Source organism: Myodes glareolus, chromosome 8 (assembly GCF_982192425.1).
Source record: "Myodes glareolus chromosome 8, mMyoGla1.1, whole genome shotgun sequence".
NCBI classification, from domain to species: domain Eukaryota; kingdom Metazoa; phylum Chordata; class Mammalia; order Rodentia; family Cricetidae; genus Myodes; species Myodes glareolus.
The window spans coordinates 92,519,674-92,546,952 of record NC_142033.1 but is presented as its reverse complement, the minus strand read 5'-3'; the positions used below and the strand labels follow the sequence as shown (position 1 = coordinate 92,546,952).

General features: G+C 39.3%; 1 protein-coding gene across 1 annotated transcript in view; it reads left to right on the top strand.

Moving 5' to 3' along the window:
* Pex13 (peroxisomal biogenesis factor 13) overlaps positions 1 to 18,284 on the top strand; it is a 28,414-nt gene extending 10,130 nt beyond the window's left edge. The window contains exons 2-4 of the mRNA XM_048435370.3: positions 6,154 to 6,848; positions 14,154 to 14,279; positions 15,945 to 18,284. Of these exons, the coding sequence (XP_048291327.1) occupies positions 6,154 to 6,848; positions 14,154 to 14,279; positions 15,945 to 16,243 (1,120 nt within the window). The 3' untranslated portion in view covers positions 16,244 to 18,284. The remainder of the gene's footprint in view (positions 1 to 6,153; positions 6,849 to 14,153; positions 14,280 to 15,944) is intronic.
* Positions 18,285 to 27,279: the final 8,995 nt, after the last annotated feature.

The window sequence follows — 27,279 nt, the reverse complement described above, 5'->3', positions numbered from 1 at the left end:
ATATTAATGATCAGTGGTTGTTAGTTCCTGTTATTTTTTATTTTGTTGTTGTTGTTGGTATTGTGTGTATGTTTCCCTTCTTTGGATTTTGCTGGTGTGAGGTTATCTATTACCTGTGTTTTTGTGGTATATAACCAACTTCCTTGGGTTGAAGTTTTTCTTCTAGTACTTTCTGCAGAGCTGGATAGGTATTGTTTAGATCTGGTTCTGTCATGGAATATCTTGTTTTCTCCATCGATGCAATTGAAAGCTTTGCTGGTATCATCTGGGCTGGCATCCGTAGTCTCTTAGTGTTTGAAGAACATCTATCCAAGACCTTCTGACTTTCGGGGTTTACATTGAGAAGTCAGGTGTAATTCTGATAGGTCTGCCCTTATGTTACTTGATTTTTTTTCCATTGTAGCTCTTAATATTCTTTCTTTATTCTGTATGTTTAGTGTTTTGATTATTCTGTGATGAGGGGACTTTTTTTTTAGTCCAGTCTATTTGGTGTTCTGTAAGCTTCTTGTACTTTCACAGGCCTGCCCTTTAGGTTGAGAAATTTTTCTTCTATGATTTTGTTAAATATATTTTCTGTGCCTTTGAGCTGGACTTCTTATTCTATCCCTATTATTCTTAGATTTGATCTTTTCATGGTAGCCCAGATTTCCTGGATATTTTGTGTTAAGAGTTTGTTGGATTTTGCTGGATTTAAGCGGTGGTGGCACACGCCTTTAAATCCCAGCACTCGGGAGGCAGAGGCAGGTGGATCTCTGTGAGTTCTAGGCCAGCCTGGTCTACAAGAGCTAGTTCCAGAACAGACTCCAAAGTAACACAGAGAAACACTGTCTCAAAAAACAAACAAACAAAAAAAGAATTTGTTGGATTTAACATTTTCTTTTATTGAAGAATCTATTTCCTCTATCGTTTCTTCAACACCTGAGATTCTCTCTTCCATCGCCTGCATTCTGTTGTTTATGTTTGCATCTGTAGTTCCTGATTGTTTTTCATTTCCAGAATTCCCTCAGTTTGTATTTTCTTTATTGTCTCTATTTCAGTTTTCAAGTCTTGAACCATTTCCTTCACCTGTTTAATAATCTTTTTTCTTGGCTTTCATTGCTTTCTTTAAGGAATTTGTTGATTTCTTCCAATTTTTTGTTTGTCTTTTCCTCTAATTCTTTTTTATATTAAAAATATTTATTTATTATGTATACAATATTCTGTCTGTGTATGTCTGCAGGCCAGAAGAGGGCACCAGACCCCATTACAGATGGTTGTGAGCCACCATGTGGTTGCTGGGAATTGAACTCAGGACCTTTGGAAGAGCAGGCAATGCTCTTAACCTCTGAGCCATCTCTCCAGCCCCTCCTCTAATTCTTTAAAGGAATTTTTCATTTCTTCTTTAAGGGCCTCTATTATCTTCATAAAGTTATTTTTAAGGTTGTTTTCTTCTACTTCATCTGTGTTGGGATGTTGAGGCCTTGCTGGTGTAGAACCACCAGTTTCTATTGGTGCCATGTTGCTCTTTATGTCGTGGAATGTGTTCTTAACTGTCATCTACCCCTCTCTTCCTCCAGTGGGTGCAGGTGGGGCCTGTGGAGTAAGTAGTTGCTCTTCCTCTCCAGGTGCAAGCGGGGCTGTGCCTCTGGTCATCACTGATGCAACTCTAGGGCTCCTCCAGGTACAGGCAGGCCAAGGCTCTGGTGGTCACTCCTCCAGGCGTAGGCAAGGGCCAAGGCTCAGTCGCTCCTCCGGGTATAGGTGGATACTGGTGGTCACAGTCATGGTAGGGAATGGTTGGGGGGTATGTGATTTTGGTAGGGGAGCACAGCATGTGTCTCCAAGGACTAGGGCCTAGAATGCAGCACCCTCCAGCTGGGAACCAGACACTCACATCTCCAGGTGCAGTCAGGGCCAAGCTGTTAGTTTTTTAAGTAAGATTTGGTGTTACTTGTTTATAATGTTGAGTTAAAGCTTTATCCTGGCATCAGATATTACTGTTTTGTAATTAAATGTGAAATATTTGATATAAATAAGGATCATGTGTGGTGAGGAAACACACATCCAAGCCACATGTGTGAAAACCAGAGTATTACTTTTGGGAGTCAGTTTTCTTCTCCCACATAGTCGTAGGGATCTAACTGACATCATCAAGTCTGCAAGGCAGCATTTCTATGCACTGAGCTATCTTGCCAGCCCTGATTGTCCTACTTTAGAATAGAATGGAAAGAAAAAGTCAAATGCAATCTGTAAACTAATTAAATTTTGTATTCAAAATCCAGTTTTAAAAGACATTTCAGGGGAGCTGGAGAGATAGCCCAGCACTTAGTAGCACTTGCTGCTTTTGCAGAGAAGCGAGGCTTGTTGCCCGGCTCCCACATGGCAGGTCATAAGCCTCTGTAACTCCAGCTTCAAGGGCTTCAACACCTTCTTCTGGCCACTGTGGGCACTGGCTGCATGTAATACATATACAGACAGACAGACAAAACATCCTTCACATAAAGTACAAATATATTTTTAAAGACATTTTGACTCTTCAAACACAATGATAAAGATAAATACTAAAAAGACAGTGATTACACTCATTTCATTGTGAAGAAAGTGAGTTGATAAGGAAGCTTTGTGGGTGAAAACGTCTGTCATCAGGCCTGATGACTGCAGCCACACCCGGGACCCACATGTGAAAGAGGACATAATGCCCCCTCTGACCTCCATGTGCACAATGTGCCATGTGCCTAGTCCCCATATTCACACACAAAAAAGAAAGAATAAAAAATTCAAGTGATGAAAGTATGTAGCTGATTCTACATACTTTTATGTAGAATGGTAAGATTTTAAAGTGCCCTAAAGGAAATAAAAAGATACTTAATATTATTACCCTTCAGGTATAATGTGCAGGTGCAGACCACAGTGAAACTGGCTGCAGTGGCATGTGCCTATAGTCCCAGCACTTACGAGGTTGAAGCAAAATAAGTTCAGGGGCATCCCTGGTTTTGTATCAAGTTTGAGACCAGCCTGGGCTACATGAGACCCTGTTTCAAAACAAACAAAAGGACCACAGTGAGATGTCATTCTTCAGCCATTATGTTAAATACTTAAAAATACCATTAACAAGAATGTGGGGAATCCATAATCTCAAACACTGTTGGTGGGAATGTAAAGTTACAGTATGCTTTGGAAACTAGTCTGCCACTTCCTACAAAAGTAAAATATAATATTTAGTATACAAGCCAACAATTCACTATAAGTATTGACCCATGAAATATAAAAATGTCTTACAAATCTTGTATATAAGTCTTCATTAGTGGCATTACTAAAAGTAATCAAAGCATGGAAACAGTCCAGATGTCCCCAAACTGATAAATATGAATAAATATACTTTGTCTGTAATGAGTAATGAATATTCCAAAATCTGAAACTTCATGAGGAATGACATAATGCCACAAGTAAAAAGAAAACAATTACCACCAATACCAGGTGATAAGCTGAGGTTAAATGTAGCATATAGCTGTAATTCAAGCACTTGGGAGGCTGAAACAGAGGGAGCATGAGTTTGAAGTAGACAAGTTCTAAGCTAGCCTGTAGTAAGTAGTGAAATCTTGTCTCAAAAAATAAATGTATTAAAAATTAAATAGTTATACTCAGAGCAGAGGAATGCCATGAGTTCATGACCAGCCTGGGCTGTATAACCAGGTCAAAGCCAACCAGCATTGCAACAATTTGTCTCCGAAACAGACAAAAACTACAGGCATACTGTGAACACATGCCCATCTCATATTCTGTTTAGTTCTGTCTAACATGAGGGCCTGCTTGTTGTCGGGGTTTCTGTCCCACCTGGTTCCCGCAGTTGTTAAGTCCCAGTGAAATCACACAGAGGTCTACAAAGTTGTAAACTGATTGACCCATTATTATTATCCGTATTAGCCATGTGGCTCAGTACCCTATTCAGCGGGGCAGGTCATATCATGCTTTTTCGGTGTCTGGGTAGGACTGCAGAAAGAGCTTCCTTCTTCCCAGAATTCTCCTGTTCTATTGACCCGCCTGTACTTCCTGTCTGGTTGTCCTGCCTGGCTGGACAATCAGCGTTTATTTAAAACATAATTGACAGAATACCGAATTGCCCCGCACCAGTTCCTGGGGTTTTCAAAGTACCAGATTGATTTCACTGTTTAAAATGACTCCCAAGTGTAGTTCTATCTAATATTCCAAAATAGAAGGTGGTTATGATGGGCTTTACTAAAGAAAAAGTATGTGAATTAGATTTGTTATTGTGCTGTGACCATGAGTTATTGATACATTACCAATATAACAGAAATGCACATATAGCAAGTATATGCACTAATTGGTTGATGACAATATGACTTGAACAGCAGGCATGGTGGCATATGCATTTAGTCCTTGTACTAGAGAGGCTAGCAGCTATACAAAGAGTTATAGGCCAGGATGGGCTATCTCAAACTGACCTGAGGCTACAGGAACCTAAACCTTTGTATTTTTTTAAAGAGACACGAAGGCTAGCTACACTCATTTAATCATTATTATATCATATCAAATTATCATTTTTTTCCTCATAAACACATAATTAAAACCATAGCAAAAGGGTATTTCTCAGTACATCAGTCCATGCTGGAGAGCTAGTTCATGGAGAACAGAGGGCAATTTTTGCCCATAGTATGCTGAGGATAAGCTTCAGTGTCTACTCAAAACCAAAGATAAGAGCCAGAACTTGTATAGAATATGAATATGTACTCTCTAAAATTCCTGAGGAAGTGAAAGTGTAGTGCAGTCACGAAAGATTATGAGCAAAGTCCAGAGATAATCAAAGTAATGTTTTCTGATAGGAATTACCCTCATTTAATTTTGTTAATTAAAGAAAATACTCTGACCAAAGACAATTTGTGGTGGGAAGGGGTAAAACCTTGTATTACTCCCAGGAGTAATATTGGTACAGTTCTAAATCTTTTCAAGAAATACCTGCCTCAGTAACTAGAGTCAACTCTCTATGAAATATCTGGAGTAGAAAAGGTTGTAGAGACAAAGTGAGCTGTGTTAGCAAAGGTTAGGAGTAGGAAAGAAACTGAAGTGACTGCCAGTGAGCACAGACTGTTTTAAAACTAACTTGGCATAACCAGCAATAGGTTTCATTATGTTGTTCCCACATATGTTGTTATGATTCCTCCTCATTCTCATTGCCCTCCCTGTGAATTTAGGATATCTTTTGGGGTGTAATGAAAGTGTTGCAAAATAAAATATAATCATAGTACAACTGGGAATATTTAAAAACACACATATCGAATTTGAGTTGATGGTAACTAAATTTTATTTCAAAGCTGTTTACTAAACATTTCTGGGAAATGGATTAGTTTTTAATATTAATTGAAGTATAGATTGTATAAAACAGTTTTCAGCAATGGGTTCGTGGCATGATTTGGTCTAAAACAGATTTTTCTTGAGAGATGTATTCTGAGATATTTAGGGGTAATTTATTAAGTTTAGAAGTTAATTTCAGGTGTTTCAAGAACTTGTGGACAAGAGGAAAAGTAAATACAAGATGATAGTAGTTATTGAATCTACTTTAAAAATATGTATGTATTCTGCTAGGTTTTTTTCCTGTTTAAATTTTTTCAAAAGAAAAGGTTGAGCAGAGAACAGTAAACACAGCATTGGAAACTACCGTGTGTCCTTCTGTCCTAGGCTTGCTTAGTCTCCTTTACTATTCTGATCATATCAGAAAACAAACAGTGTGCTGTGGACACTAGATGCATTTAAGCATGTCACATAGAGAAGCATTAAACTTGGTGTCCATGGAGGCCAGAGAGGGTGTTGAGCCCCTGTGACTCCAGTTATTAGAGTTACAGACAGTTACGAACTGCCATATGGTATTGGAAATCAAATCTGCTCCTGTGGAAAAGCAGCTGGTACTCTTAGCTGCTGAGCCGTCTCTCCAGCACCCAGCATACAGACTTTAAGTCATTAAACTTAATACAGTAAAGACAGTTTTTTAAATAAAAAAAATACATTTTAAAAGGAATTTTCAAAGCATTTTATATACAGTTAAAAGAAATGGGAATTCTAATACAAACAGAAAAATACAGTAGTCATAATTAAAACTTATTTATTGAACAAAGGATTTATTTTGTGCTTAAGTAACTCATAATATTTTGTGTGTTTTAGATCTGCTGATCTGGGCCCTACTTTATTGACAAGACCTGGACAACCAACACTTACCAGAGTGCCCCCACCTATTCTTCCCAGGCCATCCCAGCAAACGGGGAGCAGCAACATAAACACTTTCAGACCTGCTTACAGTTCGTTTTCTTCTGGATACGGAGCCTATGGAAATTCATTTTATGGAAGCTATAGCCCTTACAGTTATGGATATAATGGTTTGGGCTTTAACCGCCTCCGTGTAGATGACCTTCCGCCCAGTAGATTTGTTCAGCAAGCTGAAGAAAGCAGTAGAGGTGCATTTCAGTCCATTGAGAGTATTGTGCATGCGTTCGCCTCTGTCAGCATGATGATGGATGCTACCTTTTCAGCTGTCTATAACAGTTTCAGGGCTGTGTTGGATGTAGCAAATCACTTTTCCCGGTTAAAAATACACTTTACAAAGGTTTTTTCTGCCTTCGCATTAGTTAGGACTATAAGATACCTGTATAGACGGTTGCAGTGGATGATGGGTTTAAGAAGAGGCTCAGAGGATGAGGACCTTTGGGCAGAAAGTGAAAGAACTGTGGCTTGTCTTGGTGCCGAGGACCAAGCAGCTAACTCAGCAAAATCCTGGCCAATCTTCCTGTTCTTTGCTGTTATCCTTGGTGGTCCTTATCTTATCTGGAAACTTCTGTCTACACACAGTGATGAAGTAGCAGGTAAGAATAATTAAATGAACCGGGTATAATTGTGCACATCTTCAATCCCCAACATTCAGGAAGCAGAGGCAGGCAGATCTCTGTGAGTTCAAGGCCAGCCTGGTCTACAAAGCAAGTTCTGGGACAGCCAGGGCTACACAAAGGGACCTTGTCTCAAAAAACAAACAAACAAAAACCCAGAATAATTAAACAGCTTCAAAACTATGTAACCGTCTCAAACTTCAAGAATGGATTTGTTAAATTAGCATTCCTGGTATTCATTTGCATTTACTATTTTAATGCAATTATACTTGTAGTTAAGAACTTCAAAACTAGACAAGGAATACTTTAGTAACAAGACAGGCTTGCTGATGAATTTACTCAGTTTAATAGTACATATTAACCTAACTTGTTTACAGAGTACTGAACTTGGTGTTGGGAATTACATAAAGATCCAAAGAGTATAATCCCTAATTTTCTAAAATATTATTGAAGGAGAGTCATTAAGACAATATCGGGCAGTTTTAAGAAGGCCAAAAAAAGGGTATAGTAAGGCAGAAATAAATTCAGATCTAACAACTGATTGTTAAACCCATAGTCTGTCAGCTGGCAAAGAATTCTAGAAAGGTGAAGCCAATATTTTTTACCATGGTAACTAGAAAAAAATGGTATCTGAATTAGCTTTGTGAAAGCTTTTTATTGTAGGGATGTAGCTCATAGTATGTATGAAGCCTAGGGTCCAGTCTGTATACCACCATAAAAGGAAAGGGAGAAAGGGACCATCGACAAATGCAAGCAGGTAGAACAGCTTGAACAAAATACGTGAGCAAAAAATGTGAGACCTGGCCAGCAGCTGTGTTTATACACAGAATAAAAGGATAATTAGAATTATATTAAAGACCAATGGTGAAAGATCTTAATTGCTGTTATGACACTTAATTTTCATTTAGTAAAGAATTGTTGTTTTTTTATTGGTAGTTTTTGTGTTAAGCATTTATAGCATAGTTTTTTAAAGAGTTCAGACTAAGGATTGGAGGTATAAGTCACTGCTAAAGTCTTTACTTGCCTACATGTATATGTAAGGCCTAGGTCTGTTGCCCAGCATATGAGAAGGAGAGCAATTAATAATTTTTCCAAAGTGTTTGAGATAGATCCATGTAACATGAGAGCCGGTTTATTGAGGTATCTATCCCACCCAGTACCCCACAGCTGGCAAGCCCCAAAGAAAATTACACACAGGACTCCTTAAGATTATAAACTGATTGGCCCATTAGGTCAGGCTACTTATTAGTCCTTGTATTTTATATTAATCCATTATCATTATCTATGTTAGCCACACGGCTCAGTACCTTTCTCAGTGTGTCAGCTTACATGTTGCCTCTTCGGTGGTCTGCACAGGAATGGCAGAAGGAGCTTCCTAGAATACTCCCAGTCTCTTTGCTCCACCTCTACTTCCTGTCTGGCTTTCCCGCCTATACTGCCTGCCTGGCCAATCAGTGTTTTATTAAAATATGATTGACAGAATACAGACAATTCTGGGTATTATTTTCCTTTGTTTTAAAAAAAAAAAAAGAGGGAAATGGTGCGGGAGAATTATCTGTATTCTGTCAATCGTGTATTTTAATAAAACGCTGATTGGCCAGGCAGGAAGTATAGGTGGGTCAACCAGACAGGAAGTAGAGGTGATGCAATGAGAACAGGAGAATTCTGGGAAGCAGGAAGCTTCCTCTGCCACTCCTGCGCAGACCACTGAAGAGGCAACATGTAACTTGCCCAGCTGAGAAAGGTACTGAGCCATGTGGCTAATGTAGATAAGGATAATGGGGTAACATAAGTTTTAAGAGCTAATAAGTAGCCTGACCTAATGGACCAATCAGCTTTATAACTTACAGAGATCTCTGTGTGATTGATTTTCTCTGGAACTTGCCAGCTGTGGGGTACTGGGCAGGGCAGATACCCCAACAAGCTGGCCCTCATGTTACAGATCCAGATTGAAGTGGATTGCAGTTAAATAATGGTAAGATCATAAAGGGCTGGATTATATTCAGTATCTAGTGACCTGTTTGGCACATTTTTTAAAAGGGCTTAATACTTACTAATTTGAGACGTTCAATTAGATTTGATGAAAGAGATTGAAAACCTGAATCAGAATATGTGAAACAGGACAAATATAGTGGGTTCAGTTGCTGATTGGATGTGGTTTATAAGAGCAAAGAAGGAATCAAAATGCCGTGGACATTTAAACTTGGGTTATTGTGGATATTTCATTAATTAAACAAGTATTTGCTGAATGCCTAATACAGGTCAATTATAGTTGTAAAAGACAGGGCAATGAAACACGTTTTGTGGCAGTCTAGTGGGAGGCAATCAGCAAAACATGCAGGAAGTAGGAAAATAGTAAGTGCTGTAGGAAAGAGAAATAATCAGGGATGTTGGGGAGTCATGGATGAAAGAAAAGGGGAGAGGGTTATAGTGCTGCAAATATTCAAGAAGGGCCATCTTGAAAGAGGTGGCAAAGAAGCACTCTAGCTACTGGAGAAAAGTTTGAAAGAGTAAAGCCTCAAGGTGTTTAAGTGGCAATATCTAACATGATAGATAAACAGCAAGGAGGTCAGTGTGGTTGTGGCATGTAAGAGTAACAGGACATGAAGAGCAAGAAAACACTGGCTAGGCTTTTGTTGAGTTGATGTACCACTGGGACATTCTGTGGGTGTATTTGAGTCAGATTCTCATTCTGTAGCCCAGACTTTAAACTTGCAACAATCCTCCTGGCTCAACCTAACAAGTGCTTAGATTACTGATAGGAGTCACTGTGTTGAGTTTCAAAAAGTACTTTTAAAGGCAGGCAGGGTTGGGTGGACCACACACACACACACACACACACACACACACACACACACGGGTTGGGGGCGGGGAGACAGACAGAAAGCTTTTTAGGTAAAAAAGTTTTTTTTTTTTTAGGTAAAAGTGCTTACCTCCAAGCCTGGCAACTTGACTTTGACTTCTTGTACCTACCTTCATGTAGAAGGAGAGAAGGAAGGCAGTCTTAGGAAATAAATAAGATTATGAGTCATTCACACAGAAGTGGTAGTTGAAGTAGTACATGGGTATCACTGTACTAGAGAAACCAAGAAGAGAACACAAGAAATCATCTTGAACGGGAAGCGCCGTGTTATTGCTGCTGCATGTAGAAACAACAGTGAGGACAGGAACCTTAAGGGAGGTTGGTGAATGCTGCTCCACAGTAAGATGAAGGGCTGAGTAGAGATGAGATTTGCCCATTAGAACACCTCGAGCTCCAGAGAATGCTTCTGGTAAAGTGGAAAAGACAAACTCTTGAGGTGGGGAAGGTGTGCAGTGAACAGGAGAGGGAAAAGCAGAATAGGATCAGTGTAGTTGTTTTTTGGTTTTCATTCACATGCAGGCTGAACTCAAGGCCTTGCATGCGCTTACAGTGGTCATTCCTTGAGCTACATTCTTAGCCCTGCTTTGTCTGTTAAGAAATTAGATCTCCGGGGGCTGTGCTGGTACATACCTTTAGTCCCAGTACCCTGAAGATAAAGGCAGGCAAATCTATGCAACTAGTTCCAGGATAGCCAAGGAGCTATGTTAAGATTCTGACTCAAAAAAAGAAAAGGAAGGAAGATTTAAAAAAAAGAAAGAGAGAAAAGGAAGTTAGATCTCATGCTGGTTTTCGGGCAAAGGAAAGAGGTAGAACAGCATGGGGATGCCCATGCCACACAATCTCAGCACTGGGAGGGAGGTGGAAGGTTGATAGCAGTTTGAGACCAACGTGGCATACATAGCAAGTTCCATGACATCCATAGCTACACACTAAGTCTCAAAAAGGAATACTAGGGAAAAAAAGAAAAGAAAATAGGAAGAAAGGAGTAGATAGGAAAAGCGTGATTATAGATTAGGGATCGGTGGAGGAATTGAGTAATGAAGCCTTTTTATAGAAAAGAAGAGAAAAATGTGGCACAGAGAACCAGATAAAAGAAGGTAGGTGTCTCTATCTGAGGTAGATAGTAGGTCAGATTTACTTCTGAGAAGCAAAACTGAGGAAATTTGGTTCTTAAAATTCGCTTTCCTACTGCATAGAGCAGACTTCCACAAATAGGCCTCTGCTGACCCTGCAAGGTTCCCACTGCTGTTGGCATATGATATAAGACTACTGTTCATACTTTTCAGTTATCAGAAAAACGAATATTTTTAAAATCAGGAGAGAGGCTGGGAGATGTCTGAGTCAGTAACATGTCTGCTAGACAAACAGAAGGACTTGCTTAAGTTTGGATCCCCACCACCCATGTAGGAGCCTTGTGTGTGTGGCTCTAGCATGGGTGAACAGACAAGGCTAGATTCCTGACCCAATCCCAGCCAGCCTATCCACCCTATCCACTATACAGTCTGAGCTCCAAGTTCAACTAATAGACACTGTGTCAGCAGTGATCTGGGAAGGTAGCCAGCATCAATCTTTGACTCTCTCTCTCTCTCTCTCTCTTTCTCTCTTTCTCTCTCCCTCTCTCTCTCTCTCTCCCTCTCTCTCTCTTTCTCTCTCCCTCTCTCTCCCACTCTCCCTACTTATCTCCTCTCTCCCTCTCATGAACACATATACAACACACACACACAAAAAAAAAAAAACAGAAGAATTTTGGCATGTAAAGATTATAGGAAACTCAGATGTCAATATCTATTAATAAAGTTTTATTGAAACAGCCCTACTTGCACATTGCTGTGACTGATTTTATGTTGAAACTGTATGTGGCACTGGAAACTGTATGTGACACTGTAATTGCGTCACACCTCTGGTCTCCATACTACAAAAGCTCAGTTACACTTTGGCAACATATAGAGTGCCCCATTGTTACACTATTATGATGATTTGAATGAGAATGGCCCCCAGAGTCTCATAGATTTAAATACTTAGTCACCAGGGAGTGGCACTATTTGAAAGGATTAGGAAGTGTGGCCTTGTTGGAGGAAGTATATCACTAGGTTTGGGCTTTGAGGCTTCCGAAGCCCAAGCCAGGCCCAGTAGCTCTCTCTCTTTTGGTTGCCTGTGGATCCATATGTAGAACTCTGAGTTACCATGTCTGCCTGCGTGCTGCCATACTCCGCACCATGGGAATAATGGACTAAGCCATTATTATTATCTAAGCCAGCCCAGTTAAATGCTTTTCTTTATAAGAGTTGCCATGGTCCACAGTGTCTCTTCATACCAATAGACCTAAAACAGCTGTAGTATTTTTTGGTGGTGGTGTTGCTGCTACTAGGAATTAAACCTAGAACCTTAAGCGTGCTAGGCTGGTACTCTCCGTCTGAGTGATATCTCATACTACGTTCATGATGGGTTCATATATAACACACAGAACTGAAAAGGCAGAGTAAACTGGAGAGTTAGTTACACTTTAAAGACACAGTAGGCGAGTGTTGATGAAATATTGTTTTTGTTATGCAGTGGCAGAATGGCTGTGTTGAATGAGTACAGTTACCAGACTGAACAGTGTTGGTAGAAATCAACACTGGGAGAACTGAAGTTGAAAATCTTACCAGAGAATTTTCTTAACCCCCCCTCAAAAAAAAGGAAAAAGAAGCTACAACCAGGGTTTTCTTTGCTAGTCAATGGAGTGGAGGAAATCTTTATTGATAATAATTATTGCAACAGCCAAAGAAATTTATTCAGAAGCAGTAATGAGAGCAGTTTCTAAACTTTCAGAATGACATCTCATCTGAAAACAAGACAAATGAAGGCTGGTGGGTATGGTTTAGTATCAAAGCATGTGCTTAGCTTGCACAGGGACTTGGTGTTAGACCCCAAAAGAAGAAAAGGGTAAATTATTTGAGTAGCTTTCTCTGGCTTGTGATAACCTAGTAGTTCCTGATACTTATCAGTTACTGAAGCAGCAATGGTAAATTTGAGGTAATGATGTAGTTGGCAGCTGTGAGTATCTATATAATATGACTATTTTTAAAATTGAAAGCACTAATTTATTACAAACTGGGTAGACCCCGCTAAGATATATTGCAACTGATGATAAAAATGTAAGTGGAGTCTAAAAATGTTTAGTTGAAATTTACAATCTTTCAAAAGGAAGTTTTTAAGTCTATGATTATTTGTTGTTTTACTCAGCAGGAGATTATGTGTCAGATATTAAGCCAGTAGTTTTGTTTACTCTTATGTCATACAGCTGTTGTCAGTTATATTAAGTAGTGTCAAAAGCTGAAGTGGGGACAGGAGAGATGGTGCAGCAGTTAAGAACACATACTGTGTGATTCAGAGATTCACAGATCACTGAATCATTTCTCAGCCATACAGTGGTGGCTCACAGGGCCTCTCTTTTGACATTGTTGGAACCACAGATGTGTGGCACACACATACACACGTGCATATAAATAAAACTTTTAAAAAATATTAAGTTGAAGTTGGAAATACTGACTTTGTCTTGTTTGGTTTTTTTGTCTTTTGTTTTGGTATTTGTCAGGGTCTCATGTATATAATAAAAGTAGAAGACAGATTAGTTGGAAAAACAAGGGGGTCAGCAGGAATGGGAGGGGACAAGAAGGTAAGGGGAACATTTATGATCAAAATTCATTATAGCAATTTCTGAAAATGTCATAATGAAATCCATTATTATGTCTGATTAGTATATGCTAATAAAAATGTTAAAGTGAGATTTCCCCTCCCATCTAGGTTTCAAAGTTCAAACTGCAGTGCCAGAACTAGTTCTGAACTTTAAAATGCAAAGGAAATATCCGTATTTCAGCACTTCTTTAACACTAGTTTGTCACTTGGAAGTGACTGATCAGCAGTGCACTAACGTGGTGCACAGCACAATCAATAGATGAGCCGTCTGTTCATCCCCCAAGTAATGAATATGCTTAGTCAAACTTGGATGCCCATGAATTGTGCCTCAAATCTTACTACCAGTTAGCATCTATTAATGAATATTTGCAGTTGAACCAAAAATAAATTAAATACTATTATCCTCCTCCCCAAGTATTCCTTTCTTCTTGGTAAACATGCACCAATTAAAAAAAAAAAATCTTTGAATTTTTGTCCCCAAAACATGAAACTCCTTTTTCTTTCTTGTTATATAAACTTTCATTCTGGACTTTAAGATCTAAAATGTATACTACTAGCCCTCTACCTCTGACTGTAAGAGAGTTTAAGGAAAGGGGGAAGTTTAGCTTGGGGTGTGTTTTGGGATTTACATGGGAAGAGAGACCTGTCCACTTGGCAAATGAATTTATACAGTTTACAAGTCATAGCCAATGAATATCTGTATTTTACAAACTTTATTAACCGAATCTTAATTTTGTTTATAGACAACATCAACTGGGCAAGTGGTGAGGATGACCATGTAGTTGCTAGAGCAGAGTACGATTTTAATGGCGTGTCTGATGAAGAAATTTCTTTCCGTGCTGGTGATATGCTAAATTTAGCTCTCAAAGGTAACAAATCATGAATAAGTTGTAATTATCTTGACTTTTTAATACTTGTGAAGGTAGTATTGGAAACTGGAACACAGGACCTTGCTAGTTAACTTGTGAGTGGTTGCTAAAGCTTCACTTTTGTCTGAGTGTGTATGTGTGTTTGTCTGTCTGTCTTTTGATTGGTTGATTGATTTTTTTGCAGAGAAGGGATTGAGCCATACTGTAGCCCAGGCCGGTCTGGAACTCACTATTTAGCCCAGGCTGGCCTCAAACTGATGTCAGTCCTCCTCCCTCCACCTTCCAAGGGCTAGGACCACAAGTGTTAACCTCCTCTTGTCCCTCCCACCCCTGCTCACCCACCTTGCTCTTCCAATTAGTCCCCTCCTAATGGTGTGTAAATGAGACCCTCTGTCAGCAACAGTTAAGTCAGAGAAGATAGCTGTAAATGGAGACTGCGCTTTAGTTTCCTGGCCACCCAGACCAAATAACCACACAAAATATATATTAATTACACCACCATTTGGCTGATAGCTCAGGCATATTTCTAGCTAGCTCTTAAATTAACCTATTTCTATTAATCTGTGTATCACCACGAGATTGTGGTCAACCAGTAAAGTTCTGGCATCTTTTTCTTTTGGTAACTATATGGCCTCTCTGACTCCACCTTCTTCCTCCCTGCATTCAGTTTAGTTTTCCCACCTAGCTCTATTCTGCCAAAGCAGCTTCTTCTTTATTAACCAATGGTAATAAAACATATTCATAGCATACAAAGGAGAATCCCACATCAAATACCCCATAGTGGTGTCTCAGCAATTCTTCCCTATAGATTCTCTTCTAAATCAAAACCCCTAAGTTACAAACTCTGTTCATCCCTACACAGTATACGGTACTAAAGTATTAGTTTCTCAGACTCTTGGAAAGACACTGATAGGTTTTTGTTGATTTGTTTGTTTCAAGCAAAGTCTGAGTTCAGACTGTCAAACTTGTCATCCCCCTGCCTCACCCTCTTGAGCATTTACAGATGTTTAGCAATGTCAACATTGATGTTAATTTTCAGCTTTTTGTTTTGTTTTGGTTTGGTTTTTCAAGACAGGGTTTCTCTGTAGCTTTGGAGCCTGTCCTGGAACTAACTCTTGTAGAACAGGCTGGTTTCAAACTCACAGAGATCCACCTGACTCTGCCTCCCAAGTGTTGGGATTAAAGACATGCACCACCACCACCACCCAGCTAATTTTCAGCTTTTGAAAGAAGTGAGTCTCCTTACCCACTAAATAAACCAACAGATTAAAAACTTCATGGTCTTCAAGCTATTTAGTAAGTATAACGTATACTTTATAACACTTTGTTTTTACTGCTTAGTATACTTTTATTACTTTACTAAACTATAAATTTAAGGGTGAAACTGAAGCTAGGCACACTGGCACACACCTATTGTTCCTGCTACTTGGGAGGCTAAAGCAGGAGGATTGCCAACCTGGGCAGCTATGAGATTCCATCTCTTGTTTAAAAGAAAAACGGATCTAGAACAGTTAAGTGTGCTAGAGTTTGCTTTTGAGTGTGTGTGCACAAACTACTTGTTTACATATCTCACTGTGAGACTTGAGTTTTGCTTAGCATACTTTATCATTTCTATTCTGTTGGGCTCCAGAGCACAGTTTCAAAGCTCTCTTTCTCTTTCTTCAGAACAACAGCCCAAAGTGCGTGGTTGGCTTCTGGCTAGTCTTGATGGCCAGACAACAGGACTGATCCCTGCAAATTATGTCAAAATTTTGGGTAAAAGAAGAGGCAGAAAAACAGTAGAATCGAGTAAAATTCTCAAGCAACAACAGTCTTTTACCAGCCCTACATTAATTAACGGAGTTACTACTGCCAGCTCTTTGGATGAACAGGAAGCTGCCTTTGAATCTGTTTTCGTCGAAACTAATAAGGCTCCAGGTGCACCTGATTCTACAGGGAAAAACGGAGAGAAACAAGATCTTTGATATCTTTCACGTTTGTGTGCAGGTGAATAATAGAGCACTTTTAAAAATTATTTCTTACAGAGAAATTAATTTGCAGTTGAATGAAAGCGTTTGCTCATGGCTGTCCCAGGCAGTTTGCTGCTAGAAGTTACTTAGTCAACACTAGTATGCCAGTCTAGTGATCTGGCTGCATTGACCCTTGCTTGGACCATGAGGACTTTGTTTCACCTAGCTTTTAGATTATGGAGATTGTTGTAGTTTTATCTTATCTAAATCTCTAGGCTTATTGGAACAGTAGGATACACAAGTTGCCTCAGAAGGGATCATTAATGCTTTTTAAAGTTCTGAGTTAATTGATTTGAAGTCTTCAAAAATTGAGTGATAACATCTACTTACAAGAACAGGCAAAAGGGCTGAATTTTTATAACCTTTTAAGTAAACTAAATAATAAAAATTTCTGATCTGTATTATGTCCAGTGTTAATTTCCTTAGGTGATAGGTTTCTACCTGCAAACAATTGATACTATTTGATTGTATTTATAAAATTTATTGTTAAAGGTCCCTGGGAGCACTATGAAGGAGATGTTTCTAGAATGGGAGTTTCTTAATCTCTTTAGAATATAACTAGTTTTCATCCTGAGTAAATCAGAATACATAGATCTTATTTCTTTTCCTCCAGCTAACATGTAAGTCCTTTGAGATTTGCACTTAAATGATACAATCAGTTCTGGCCTTGACAATTTTTAATCTTCATGAATTTTCTTCTTCAACATAGGAAGATTACTTTTATAAATTTCATAATCAAGATATACTTTACACATAGAGAATGTGTTACATTGGTTATATTTCTTTTAGATTTAGTTTTCATTACTGAAACTATAAGTAATTCAATTCCTATTTCAAATATATTATTTGACTTTTTTGGCTTAATGACTTTTAATGTGTGTCAGTACAGGTTCCCACAGAATTGGGAACATGCTGTCAAATATACACAAGAACACATTTACAGATCCTGCTAAAACCTTTTTATAAGTGATCTGTGTTTATCAAATAAGTAATTGTAGTGCAGTTCATGTTAAGCCATATCTAACCCGGTATATACTAGATACAGAAAAACTAAAGACTTCTCGGGAAGGCCCGTTTGAAATGATAGTATAATTAGTAACCTGTCCTTTTATCTTAAGATGGAGGTAAATACTTATGGTACTTGTTTATGTTAGGCCTGTTTTCTAACACTGAGGTAGTAGCCTTCTAGTTGAGAAAGCAAATTAAATACTCTACCACTGAGCTGTGTGTGTCTCGAGCCCTCAAAACAAGTTGTTGACAAACATGAACTTCAGTCTTGACATGTTTAACTGCTCGCATGTCTGTTACTCTAGACATCTAGATTAAATAATAGTAGTAAAATAGAAAGGAAATGTTGAGTCAGTACTATTTAGATATTTCGCTTTTGTTTCTTTTAGGAGCTGAACTTTAAGATAGAATCTGTGACTATATAAGAAGAGCTTAGGCAGATAAATGACACAGCTGTTTCTTTTAGGGTCTTTATTGTTTGGCTGACTATGCTAGGTTACAGTATTAACCTGACAGCTACTTGCATCCAATTTTTTATCAAAATTTCAGAAAAGCAACTGTAGGACTAGAAAGGCAGAGACGTTTTGCAGCTTTTTTATTTTAGTCCCACAGACTTAGAGTGATTTTAGAGGAGAGGGGTGTACTGGCCACAGCTTCGACATTATTATTTTATAGTGCTACCTCACGGAAAACTACATTTTCAATGAAATAAATCATAAGGTACACTAAGAAAATCAGCTTCAATTTTTTTAAACTGTATTTTGTCAGCTTGGAAAGAAAATGAGACAAATATATCTGTTTTCATGATCTAATATCTTATTCAGGGACTTGACCCTGTCTGGTGTATCGCAGATATCACTTCCTGAGTACAGCTAATGTTTATCTTATGCTTTCTTTAATGGAAAAAGGAACAAATTACAGTTAAAATTTTATTTTTAATATACTGTGAAAATATTTTACTGGAGAAATAAAAATATTTTAAACTTGATTTTGTTTTTCGAGATAAATGTTAACTTGAAAATATAGTCTACAGGGTTTTTGTACATTGTATATAGTTATATTACTACAAGCCAATGAGTCTTATTCTATTTCTTTTTGATTTAAAGAAAAATAGTAGATTTTCATCTGTAGAAAAATTTAACAGATGAGTTAAATTTTAAAAAAAAAAATCTCGAATTTAAATGTTGGGAGACTTGAGCCAGTGGAAAAATGTCTCAGTGGGTAAAAGCATCCTTACCATGAAGCCTGACTTGTTGAGTTCAGTCCCAGAACCACGTGGTAGGAGTGAGCCAGCCAGTGCAAGCTGCCCTCTGACCTCCACAGTTGTACTGTATCACAAACATGCACACATACAATAAATAAAAAATGTCATTGAATTTGAAGACCTACATTCCAGATTGAAACCTACTCACTTTAAGTTTTAAGTTTTCATTATTTTTCAATTTCTTCATTGCTAACATTGAAGATAGCTGTCTCATCTGCCTCTTACTGGAGCTTCCTTTCTTAAGGACATTAAAAACTAAAATGGTGTGAATTTTATGTTTTACAAGTTTTTCCTTATGCACTTAAACATTTTAAATCCTTTGTAAATGTTACAGAATATACTAGCCCAAAACTCAAATTCACGTGTATTTAGTTAAGAATTAAAATTAGGGCCAAGAGAGGTGACTCAGCAGACAAGTGTTTACTGTTGCAGATCATCTCTAGGCTCAGTTCCTAACATCTACATCCATCTAAAATTCCAGTTTCAGGGAGCCCGGTGCCCCCTTCTGGCCTCCACAGGTACTGCACACATGTGGTGCACATAAACTCATGCCAACACACAAACATACACATAAATAATGAAAAAGAACAATTAAAATTAGTGGTGGGCATGGTAATACAAAATTTAACTTTTTTTTAACAAGTTGAAACTGAACATGATGGCACACATCTTTAATCACAGCAGAGGCAGGCACATCTGTGCCTTCAAAGGCAACCGGGCTTGCTTAGTGAGCTCCAGGACAGCCAAGATTACAAGTCTTTAAAGTGTTTCTCATGTAAAATAAGCTTTGGGTTTTGCTCATAATTTATTGGTTATATTCGTCATTAGTGACACCAGTTTCACCCCTGCTTCTTATTCTCACCTGCATTTAGTGCTTGTCTTTTATAAAATTGGGTTTTCAAATCTCATGAGTTGCTTTTGGCTAGCAGGTGCTCCTTTATTTTGTCTGCATACCCTAGTTCACCTTCTCCTCTAGTCACAGACACTTGTGTCCCGTCTCTTCCTACTCTGCAGATTTGTCTTCAGTGAGTTTACTTGGCCACTTCTGTTTGTCTTAAAGTTACTGAGATCTTTCATGTGTGCATATTTAATTTAGAAGCTATACCTATACGCTCTGGAAAGGTTGTTCCAGTTTTCCCATCCACCAGCAAGACATGAGCATTTCTCATTGCTCTTACATTTCCCTGGTACTTGATTTTTTTTATGATTTTTTTTTGTTACTCTAATCCATGTAAATTGTTTTTTTCGTAATCTGCATTGTCTGGCTACTGCTAACTAGTGTGAGTTAATTTCCTCACACTGTGATAATCTTACAGAAACAGCCTACTGCAAGAGCCTCTGTTGGGGTCCCTGCAAGCATCACAGCTAACAGGGAAACCATCCTCCTGAGGCTAAGAATGAAACCTGGGTCACAACTTTAGCCCATACTGTATCAAAAACTTCTAGAGTCTGACCAAGCTTTAAACATAGTAAAACTTCAGGGAAAGGTTTCCGTGTGACAGTTACAACAACAAAACTATAATCATGGCTACATAGAAACTCCCTTGCAAGGTCCATCTCTTTAGCAAAGCACCCGTGGTCTTTACCGTAAGACTGGTTTTCATTAACAGAGAAACAGAGTTCAGGATGAGGACCTCTGTGTTCAGGATAAGGACCTGAGGGGAAAGAATTTGTAGTAAGCATAAAGATGGGTTTTATTAATTAAGAATATAAAGTACCTAGGACCTTTGTCATAGGATGGGTTCTAACACTGAGAGACAAAGCTCAGGATTTGGGGGATTTGGTTGAAGGCTTCAACATAGAATAGTAAAAGATGACCAGTGTTTTTGTCCCACATCCACTCTAGCCTTCCCAGTGGACAGACATTTCCTTCCCTTGAAGAAAAAACCTGGCTGTTTAACAATTCTGTAAGCTGTGCCTCCTACAGGTTTTTTTTTTATTTTTTGCTCCTTTATTATTATGTTTGAAAAATGTCAGTCCATCATGGCAGCCGAGCAGGTCCTATCCAGAAAGCAGAGTGGATACAGGACAGGGCCAGGGTAAGCTGTAGCCAAGGACATGCCCCAATTATCTACCTGCTCTAAGTAACCCCCCCTCTTCACCGCCTCCACTAATGCTGTCATATTTCAGTCCATCAAAGGCTTAGCCCACTTATTTGACTGGAGACCTCTAAATCTAATCGTCTCTGGACTTGCCATCCTGGACACTCAGAGTACGCTTTACTAACCTAGGCATTTCTCAGTCCAGTTGCTAACAAGATTAACCATCACAGGGGAAGTGTATACTATTTTTTTCAGTCTAGTTTTCCACTTGTGGGCTATACTTTTCAGTGTAAGGTACTGTGTATTTCTAGTATCATTTGTCTATCAGGTGGAGAAGTTGGAGATAACTTACTCTTGTTGTCATTTATTAATTCTTATCGTTGCTATCTTTAATGGGATGGAAATTCTCCCTAGCAGTTTGTTTTACATCTTCCTTTTTCTTATTTTATAGTTTTGCCATTTACATTTTATTGGAGTTGAATTTCTTAGCTGTCCTTTGAGGTTTGAATCCAACTTAAGTCCTCTGCTCATGTAGGAAAAAGAGTTAGCCAAAACCCTTCCTCTATTTATAAGAGGGGGAAAAAAATAGAAGCAAGGCATAGTGGTACAAGTCTGTGGTCCTAACACTTGAAAAGTAGAGGCAGAAAGATCAGGAGTTCAGAGTCATCCTGTGCTGCAGAGTTGGAGGCCAGCCTGGGCTGCAGGAGTCCCTGTCTCAAACCTGTTGTTCCTTGTAGGAAGTTAGGTCTTACCTCCGGGGATTTTTCTTACTTCGTGCTTCCTGTGCACAGGAGGTTTACCTAAAAGATGCTCCCTCTGCCATGCCATTTTTTTTTAATATCCTGTACCTTTCTATAAACTTAAATGCCCTCACTGCCTGGTTGTATCATTTTGAGTCGTATCTGAGTGTTGTCTTTGTCTACTGAAAAGAACTGTAATCAGCTTCCCTCACTATCTACTAACCAACAACATTTACATTTTCCTCATTTTGCTCTGTACCAAATCCTTAGAGGTGTGAAGATATTCTATCAGTATATACAGGACAATACATTTTAATCTTTGTACGACGTGTATGCGCAGGTTCCTGCATACTGAAGCACCCATGTGGAGCTCAGAGAACAACCTCAAGGGTAGTCCTCAGCTATGGGGTCTTTTGTCTTTTTTCCACTGCTTGTTCCAGGTTAGCTAGCCTGCAGGCTTCCAGGGCTCCCTCCTGTCTCCACCCTCCACCTTCCTACAGGAATGCTGGTATTACAGGTACACACACTACTACACCCATCTGTACATGGGTTCTGGGGTTCAAACTTAGCTTCACACTTGCATCACAAGCAATTCGTTCATTGAGCTGCTTCCCCAGCTGACAGAATTGTCTTACCACCACTCCATAGCATGCCTTCTTGTCTAGTAGGGGAGTACCTAAAAATAACTACTTAGAGAATTTTATTCTTCTGTATAGGTTTTAGCATTAGTTTATCAATTCCCTAAAACAAACTGATGACATTCACATTGGAATTTAGTTGAATTTGTAGATGAATTTAAAAAGAATTGACATATTTACAGTGTAAAAAAAATCCCTTTGTTACTCTGATCTGTTTATTTAGAACATTTATTTGGCTCATTTCTTGGTGTTTTACAATTCTTATTACCGTTGAAAATTATAGCCTGCTATTTCTGACACAGAGAAGTATATTGAATTTGATGTATTGATATATTGTAGCTTTGAGTGCTAAATCCCAATGTTAATGATGTCTTTGGGTTCTGTGTCCAAATATAAATGCAGATAATGGTAGTTTTCCCTCCTCTGTCCTTATCCTTCTCATTCCCTTTCGTTGGCATGGGTAGGTTTGTCAGTCAGTCTGTGTTTCATAGTAATTGTAATGAGCAGGCCTTTTTATCTTCCAACTGAAGAGTCTGCAGCTGCTCAATTTAGTGCTAAGCTTGCATAAGCTTTCTTCTAGTTAGTCATTATCAGAAATCTCCTTTAATTGCTAATTTAAATCTTCATTTCCTTCGGTAGTCTATCGTAAATCATACTAATTTATTTTTATTAGCCAGCAGCTATGCTACATGTTTGAAATCCCAGCACTCAGGAAGATGAGGTAGAAAATCATTGTGTTCAAAGTCAGCCTGAGCTACAGAGTAAGGATGGCTCTCAAAGCCAAAGCAAGTAGATAGACATTGGTTTATTGATACTAACCCATTTTTGCATTGTTATTTGACAAAACTTTTAAGCAAAATAGTTTAATCAGATCTGTATAGTCTAAGTGAGCATGCAGGTGACAGGAGGAGGCAGCACGGAGGTGCTTAACCCAGAGGGAACAGTGTCGGCATTTCCCAGGGGAGAGCCAGGGAGGCGCTAGGCAAAGTTTGACTTTGTTTTTTCTGATAATTTACAGCTATCTTTTCTAGGAAAGTCATTGGGCAAGACCCTGAGCAATAAGTGCATTTTGGGAAGAAGAAGAAAAAAACCACAAAGCCTCTAGCTATTAGAACTGGCTATCTGCCTGTAGTATAGTTGGGAAGATTGGGTGGGCTGGGCTGCAGGAGGAACAGGCTTGGAGAGGCGGACTAAATCATCCTTCAGACAGAGGGTTTATTAGAGTGGGACAAAATAAAAGGCTTGGGGCACCCAGGAAGAGCAGAGCCTGTTCTTTTAAGGTCCCTTGTGAGAGAGTAGGGTGCAAGAGGGTAGCGTGCTGAGTGGAAATGGATCCAGGGTCAGCTGACATGGCCTAACTGGACGAAGAGATACTATTTTCTTGTATTTCTGGCTGAGACAGGTGTCTGAAAAGCCCAAGAACAACGGGCCTACTTAATGACAAAGATAACCTGTCCTGCTGTAGCCTTTTTCTGTTTAGGGCCTTGCTGTTGGGAAGGGTCAGTTCCAGATGGGGACAGAGAGAGTTCTGGCCTATGTGACATGACAAGCTATTTAAATAAACATTTCTTTCAGGCTCTCTGTAGCACCTACTAGGAGTAGATCAAGAGAAATACCTCTGATTTCCAAGTGATCTGTGGAGCAATGCTGGAAAAAGAGCAAGGACTTCATTCAGCATGTGCTCCAGCAAACCAAGTCCAGGTACAAAGGAGGCTGGCCCAAGCATCAGCAGACTAAGACATGCTACCATAGAGGACAGGGTGTCAAAGACAGCTCTGTCTCATTTCGTCAGCACAGCTGGACCTGCTCATTCTTTGATGCGGTTATCCTGGGGTCTCCACCCTTTAACTTCCGGGCTCCTTTGACCTTTCCTTACTCCAGAAAACACGTTTTCTAGAAGTGCTGGGAAACTTGCAGTGTGCTGTATAAAGTGAGGCCTTGAACTTGAATGTCTAAAGTGTCTGATTTTGCTCTCGATTGGAATCAGTTTCAGTATTGAATTCCAAGTTGACTTTATTACTTTAAAAAGATGGAAGGACTTCTCTGTTGTCCTTTAACTTCTATTGTACTCCATGAGAAATGTGTCTGAAGCTATCCTGATTTCTTTTGTTTATGTTCTTTCTCTCTGGAAGCAGGTAGGGTCCTTTTTGCCTTCAGCATTTGAAAGCTTTGCAGTGTACTGTAGTGGACATACATTATACCTGTTCAGATCGGAAGTTCATAGACTTCGAATCCGGAAACTTTCTCCTCTCTGAACACTTTTCTTATAACAGTTTTTGCTAGTCTACATACCTTCTTTTGTCTATCTGGAGTTATAAATAATTGTGAATTATTTTGCTCAACTTTCATTTTCCTATAAACCCATCCCCCTTTGGTCACCTCTGTGTGTTCTGTGTGACTTTGATGATGAGTGGTGCTTTCTGCTGGTCTTACTTCCTGCTTGGGTTTGGAGGCCGGACAGCTGACTGAAGCCTTTGTTACTTCCTGCTTGGGTTTGGGGGCCGGACAGCTGACTGAAGCCTTTGTTACTTCCTGCTTGGGTTTGGAGGCCGGACAGCTGACTGAAGCCTTGGTGCATACAGGTGGGCTTGCTGCCCGTGAACTTACTGTTAAATCTAATTTGAAAGGCATGGTAGAGTTTGCTAATGTTTTCTTTAAGTTACCCTTCCAATCTCAGACATACAGACTAACCAGGACAGCAGACCAGATCCCTTAAGTACAGGTGGGCAGATACGGCGAGGGGTGGTAAAGAATTGAAATTTTTCCTCCCAAACTTGCCAAAGCTGCCTTGCTCTTCAGAAGTACAGTCATCGAGGGGGAGAAAGAAGCAGGAGGGTGTTGATATAGGAAATACTTCTCTGTGGAAACATGGAATAGAGAATTCGCATAGACTGAATCATGTTAGCTTGGATGTATGTTTTCCAGTTTGTCTTTATATTTGCTTGTGTTTTAAGTTTTATTTTGTTTACCTCTTTCCGGTTGTAAAGAGGAATGTATTTCAAAGTTAATACTTGCTAACAGTTATTCATGGTTTTGCCAGTAGTTACTTCAGATAATTCTGCCACTTTCAAAGCAATTCTGTGCTTTGATTTACTAGCTGTATTAGGGAAACTAGGAATGGAATTCATAGAATGAAGTGTGTGTGTGTGTGTGTGTGTGTGTAAGTATGTAAGTAAGTACACACACACACGATGGTTTACAGTCCAGCTAGTCCAATAGTGGCTGTCTACGAACAGAAGATTCAAGAATCCAGTAGTTGTTCAGTCCGTGAGCATAGGTACTTCAGCTGATCTTCAGTATACACCATAGTCCCAAAGACAGAGGTTAATGCTAGTGAAGGAATGGACTTGCTTAGCAAGAGCAAGCAAAGAGAGAGGCTTCCTTCTTCCGTGTCCATTTTATAGACTACCAGGAGAAGTTGTGGCCTAGATCAAAGATCCAGTTTAGAAGTGGTTCTTCCCACTTCGAATGATTTAATTAAGCAAAAGTCCTTCACAGGCATTCCCAGCCATTTGCGTTTTAGTTAATTCCAGATGTAGTCAATTTGACAACCAAGACTAGCTGTCAAACAGCCTTCTGCTGCCTCCAGTTTTCTTCTTTGGATCTGCAAGCTGCACATGTCTTCTTTATTCGTGTAATAATTGCTTCTGATCCATAGTTACATTTTTTTTCATCTCTGCTAGCATTTAAACACAGGAGTCTTAGAACAACACAAAGGTACTAGCCTGCTGTTATCCTCCCTGCCTTCTCCTCAGAGCCAACCCTTATCCTGCCGCCGTTGGTTATCATTTCTAGTTTTTCTTTTGGATTGTTACAGCTAATTTTAAAACTTCTATTTGAGCAAACATATTCTCTGGCATTCTTACTCTGTTTTTATACATTCACTTACTATATTTAACTGTCAAAATAGTACAGTGTCGGTCTCTAAAAAGTAAATTTGTGGGTTTTTTTAAGCATATAAGGATGCAAGTTCTCAGAGTTCTGATCCCCAAGGCAATCGTATTTAACCTTTTCATTGTTTCATGCGTGTGTATGATATGCATGTGAATGTGTGCACATGTGTGCAAGTGTGTGTTCACATGTGCCTGTGCATGTACAGATGGAGGCCAGACACTGACAAGCGGCTTCCCCAGTCACCCTACACCCTTTTTATTGTGACATGGTCTCTCATTGAACCTGGAACTCACTAATTGGCTAGACTGGCTGGCCAACGAGCTCCAGAGATCAGCCTCCCTGTGTCCAACATCCCTACCTCCAGTGCTGGAGTTCTAGACACTGGGGATCAAACTCAAACAAGAACTTTCCCAGCTGAACATTCTCCCCAGACTGGTTTCTTCTGTTTGCTTGTTTCTTTATGAATAGTGTTCTTCTCATTAGGTCTTGATTTAGCAGTTTAAGACTAGTAATCAATCACATTCCCTCAAGGAGAATTTGCCTGCATTATACAATTACCCACTTAACCTTACTCATCTTCCCAATTTAATCTTTTAGCTTTCCGTTAAGTCAATAAAAATGTCTCCTGGGGATTATGTAAATACGGTTTCCTCACTCGGTTGATCATTTCTTTTTTTTTTAATTTATTTATTTATTATCTATACATGTTCTGTCTGCATGTACGCCTGCCTGCCAGAAGAGGGCACCAGATCTCATAGGTGGTTATGAGCCACCATGTGGTTGCTGGGAATTGAATTCAGGACCTCTGGAAGAGCAGCTAGTGCTCTTAATCTCTGAGCCATCTCTCCAGCCCCCTCTGTTGATCATTTCTTATACAAAAGCCTAGCATTCTTAACTAATGTTGCCCAGTCCCTTCATTTGTCCTGTTTCTCTGTACTGATGTAGCGTGTGAGGATAGAACTTGGTGTTTGCAAATCTTGAGCCTTTCCAGGGACCTAATGTGTTCGCGGTTGTCAGAATCCCTGTCGCAGTAGTTCCATCTGCTCCACTGAAGTTCATGCCCTTACATCCCTTTCTCACTTAGTAAAAGTTTCATCTTTATCTAATATGTTACTTCATTCTTTATCATTTAGCGATATTTGTGGGGAGATTTGGACAGAGAGGAGATAAAGGTGAATAATAGTCAGTCTCCTGTATTAAACTGGAGGTGAGTCTTTTCTTGCAGGCATGTACCCTTGAGAGTTGTGGGTAGTGCTGCCTGGGCCAGCTCACATTGTTTTTCTAACCCACTTCAGCAGGCTTTTGTCCCCACCAGAGGCCTCTTGTTGAGGTCACCCCACTCTGCGGAGCATTAGACTGTTCTCGGCTTCGCTCTACTTGACCTTTTCTGGTGCAGTTAGTCACT